This window comes from Balaenoptera acutorostrata, chromosome 1, assembly GCF_949987535.1.
Source record: "Balaenoptera acutorostrata chromosome 1, mBalAcu1.1, whole genome shotgun sequence".
Taxonomy (NCBI): Eukaryota; Metazoa; Chordata; class Mammalia; order Artiodactyla; family Balaenopteridae; genus Balaenoptera; species Balaenoptera acutorostrata.
In genome coordinates, this window is record NC_080064.1 from 22,680,400 (window position 1) to 22,684,395 (window position 3,996).

The 3,996-nt window shown below is 52.3% G+C and overlaps 1 protein-coding gene across 1 annotated transcript; it reads left to right on the forward strand.

The window, feature by feature from the left end:
* The first annotated feature begins 253 nt into the window (after positions 1-253).
* Positions 254-3,527, forward strand: LOC130707971 (ras-related protein Rab-39B-like). The gene is made up of 2 exons (XM_057544817.1): positions 254-533; positions 3,040-3,527. Exons 1-2 carry the CDS (start codon positions 254-256, stop codon positions 3,525-3,527), a joined length of 768 nt encoding a protein of 255 aa, XP_057400800.1.
* Positions 3,528-3,996: the final 469 nt, after the last annotated feature.

The following is a 3,996-nucleotide window of genomic DNA, read 5'->3' on the forward strand; positions in this document are numbered from 1 at the left end:
CTCTATTTTGGGGAAGTCCTGCTTCTGTCTTGAAGGACTCAGTTCTGCATGGTGGTTTCAAATGGCACTCTGTCCCGGAGGCTTCACTAAGCCTGGGTCTGGGCATATCCTGGGGAGCCTAGACCCAAAAGCCCCTGACTGCCTTTGGGTTCTGGCTCTACATCTCTCACTGCAAGTCTGAGCCAGCCCCAGACCACGTGGTTTATGCCTCGGTTCTGGCTCGCTTCTCCTCCTGGCTGGTCTCCTGCACCACATGGACCCTCTCTGGCAGTACCAGTTCCACATCCTCCTCCTAGGAGACCCAAATGTGGACAAACCATCCTTGTTGAGAAACTACGTGGAGGGCATCTTTGTCGAGGGTGTCGCCCAGGCAGTGGCGGTGGACTTCTCCGTGCCCTTCATGGAGGCAGAGCCTGGGGGTCCAGCTGGCCAGGAAAGGTCACCACCCACCCCTCATGGGGAGAGCCCACCCATCAGGAAGAGAAGCGGCCTTGGTGGCCATGACAAAGATGAACTCTGGACCAAGAGCACAGGTCTGAGTCCTGGCCTACACTGTGACCACGGGCAGGCCACATGATCTCTCCAGACCTCGATATCCTTACCTGTAAAATAAGAGGCTACGCTGGGTGACTCCGGGGGCCTTTCCTAACTATAGGGATCTGTGAGAGCTTAGTCCAGCTCTGTCCTCCTCCTCCCTGCTTCACCTCATGCAAGAGGGACCCTCTTTAGGATGGCTTCCTCATCCCAGATGGCTTCTTCTGTGTCCTCAAAACTCACCTCCGTTTTTGTGACCACCTCCTACACCTGCCTTTTGGTTCATTCTTTCTCAGGAAAACCTCAAGCCTTATTCCTTTACCTTTAGTCCAAATTAACTGCAGCCAACTTCTTTGCTGGTCCCCCTCCTGCCTGCTTCCAATTCCACTGGCAGCCAGAGCAAGGTTTTTAACATGCAGATATAATCACGTCAATCCTCCATCTAAAACTTTACTGGCTCCCCATTACCTGTGCAGTGGTTTTCAAACGTTTTGTTTATATGCCTGCTTTTAGCATCAGAATCTTCTTGTCAGATGGGATCTTTCTCACAGCCCTGAAATCCTCCACAATTAAAAGAGAGATTGCTCAGGCTGAAGAGAGGTGGGAAACCCATAGCCAGCCTGCTGGGCCTCCCACACTATGTACCACCTCCCACTGCTCCCCGCAAGACACACACATGGCGGCCTCCAAAGCATGAGCACCGGACCCCATCACTAGGCCTGAGGGCTGTCCACCCCCAAGCTTACTCTGCTCATCTCCAGCCGTTCTCTCCTAATGTGGCACCTTGTGCTTTAGCCACAGTGATGCAGTGACTTCTTTACACCTCCAGACCTTTGCATGTGCTGTCACTCCCACCTCTATCCCCACAGGACTTGGGGAGATAGTTTAGAGCACAGTTAAGAGTGCAGGTTCTGGAGTCAGAGGGACTTGGTTGAAATCTCAGCACCATCACTACTACCTGTGTGATTTTTTTTTTTTTAAAACAAAGGCAACTTTTTTTTTTCTAATTTATTTATTTTATTTATTTATTTTTGGCTGTGTTGGGTCTTCGTTGCTGCACGCGGGCTTTCTCTAGTTGCGGCAAGCGGGGGCTACTCTTTGGTGTGATGCACGGGCTTCTCATTGTCATGGCTTCTCTTGTTGTGGAGCACGGGCTCTAGGTGCGCGGGCTTCAGTAGTTGTGGCACGTGGGCTCAGTAGTTGTGGCGCATGGGCTTAGTTGCTCCGCGGCATGTGGGATCTTCCCAGACCAGGGCTCGAACAGGGAAGAATCCGCCTGCTGTGTTGGCAGGCGGATTCTTAACCACTGCGCCACCAGGGAAGTCCTACCTGTGTGATCTTGAGTAAATTACTTAAACTCTAAATTTTAGTTTCCTCATTGGAAAATGGGATTAAATGAGATATTGCAAACAAAGTGCTTGACAAACACTTGTTTCTTCAGGTCTGTTGGGAAAACAAGCTTATCCACAGAAGGTGCTTAGCATAAAACACGGCACCTAATAAGCACTCTTAACAAGACCCTCCCGACACTGGAGCGCACGAATTCACCAGCCCTGCCACCCCTTGGGCTCCTCAGCATGTATTAAGTCCCATGTGTGCTCAGACTGTGCTGGGCTCCGGGAATCAGGTGGGCCTGGTTACTTAGCAAGGTAGAGGGCGTCATGCCCAGGGCGAGGGGCTGAGCTGCCCCAGGCACCGAGTCAGAAGACTCCCCACAGATCACCGGGTGACAGCCCGCTCTCCAGTACCCCCACCTCCAGTCACCACTTAAACAGCTGTCAGATTTCCCCCTTCTCTCCATTTCGTCACAAATACCTCAGTCCAGGCAACAACCTTCTCAGGAACCTCTGCTTCTACAAATGCCCTCTCTTCCGCCTCCACTGTCTGGCCAGAGTGAGCTTTTCAAAACATCAACCTGACCGCATCATGCTTCTGCTTAAAATCCTTCAATGGCTCCTGGTACTTTTGGGTAAAGGCCACTCTTTGCTGGGGCCTACAAAAGACACTGCAGGACCTGGCCTGTCTCGCCTCATCACACGGCAACGGGGCTGGCATACGTGCAGCTCTCTCTCCCTGAAATTGATCCCCACGCCTTCCCCTGGGTTCCTCAAATTACAGCTCTACTGCTCAGACGCCCTCCCCAGCCCTGGGAGTCTCTTCTTTGCAGCCCTGGTCATGGAAGCAGTTTTCCTTTCACTCAGTGGCAGGTCGCTCCCTGTTTTCATTCATCATTGCAGGCCATGCCTGGCATGGGCAGGGGCAGAGCTTATAAATACTCGCTGAATGAACAAGCCTCTCAGTATACATACAGGACAAGACGACTAGCTGGATGAAGCCATTCACCTGTCACGCAGCTGATCAAGAACTGAGGTCTTTTGACTCTACCCAGCTCTTTCCATTAAACTGCCCTGATTCCCCCGTCCCCTTCTGTCCTCAATGGAGGATTCAAAACTAATTCTGGATTCCTTCTTGGCTGCAGAGGCCAATGACTCGCTCCTACTGCAGGAACTTGGCAGGAGGCCTTTTGCGGCTTGGTAATCACCAACAGAACATCCTTTGAGAGCGTCCCCCAGCGGCATCGGGAGGTTCTGGAGAAAGCAAAACCCTCCAACATCCTCTTCCTGGTGGTAGGCCACAAGAGTGACCTGGTGGATGAGGGAGAGGTGATGCCGGGGGGAGGGGAGAAGCTGGCTGCCTCCTGGGGCGCTCACTACGTTGAGGCCTCAGCCGAAAGCAACGGTGACATCCGCTTTCAAGCTGCTCACTCAAGAGATCTAAGAGCTGTGAAGAGAGGGATCGTGGAGCCAAACCCAGGGTGGGAGGGAGTGAAAAGCAGGGTCCCACCACAGACCAAGCCTCAGGAGGCAGAGACCCAAAGCACGGCAAGGTGGATGTATCCATGCTGGTGGCCCCTGGGTGGAACAGCTACACTCCCTGAAGCCCACGGAACCCTCACAATCCACAAGGGCTCTGCCAGGAACAGAACAGGATGATGCTAGGTGCCACTGAAGGTCATGACCCTGAGGTCTCAAGGGGCCTGGTTTTCTCTGCACGATGGTAAAAATACTAGGATCAGGGACACCAACAACTGAGAACAGACAGAAACCTGCACAGAAAGGCCTTTCCCCAGGTCTACTGCCATCCTTTCTTAGCATCAAGGATGAACTCCAGAAGTTCCAGAAGAGCAGGTCAGAAAAGGATTTCCCCAAATCAAGATGCCTCTTCAGTTTGGGGCTCATGAGAGAAGGCCGCCCTGCTCAATGCTTATGGCAGACAATCTGGACTAAAAGTCCTACTGATGGTAAGGCCTTCCTTGGAGTAAAATAATGGAAAAATTCCTGGGTTTTTTCCTGCATCACAGAAATGAATAATGGTGCTGCCATCTGCTGACTAGAGAGCTACATCCAGCCTTGCTTACCCTCCTCTGGCATTTCAAAGGCTGTAAGCCATGCACCCTGTGTC

Excerpts from the sequence above, each read along its gene's own strand:
- LOC130707971 (XM_057544817.1), top strand. The coding sequence starts at position 254 with ATGGACCCTCTCTGGCAGTACCAGTTCCACATCCTCCTCCTAGGAGAC. Across the intron at positions 534-3,039 it reads ACTCTGGACCAAGAGCACAG|GAACTTGGCAGGAGGCCTTT; the intron begins GTCTGAGTCCTG and ends CTCCTACTGCAG.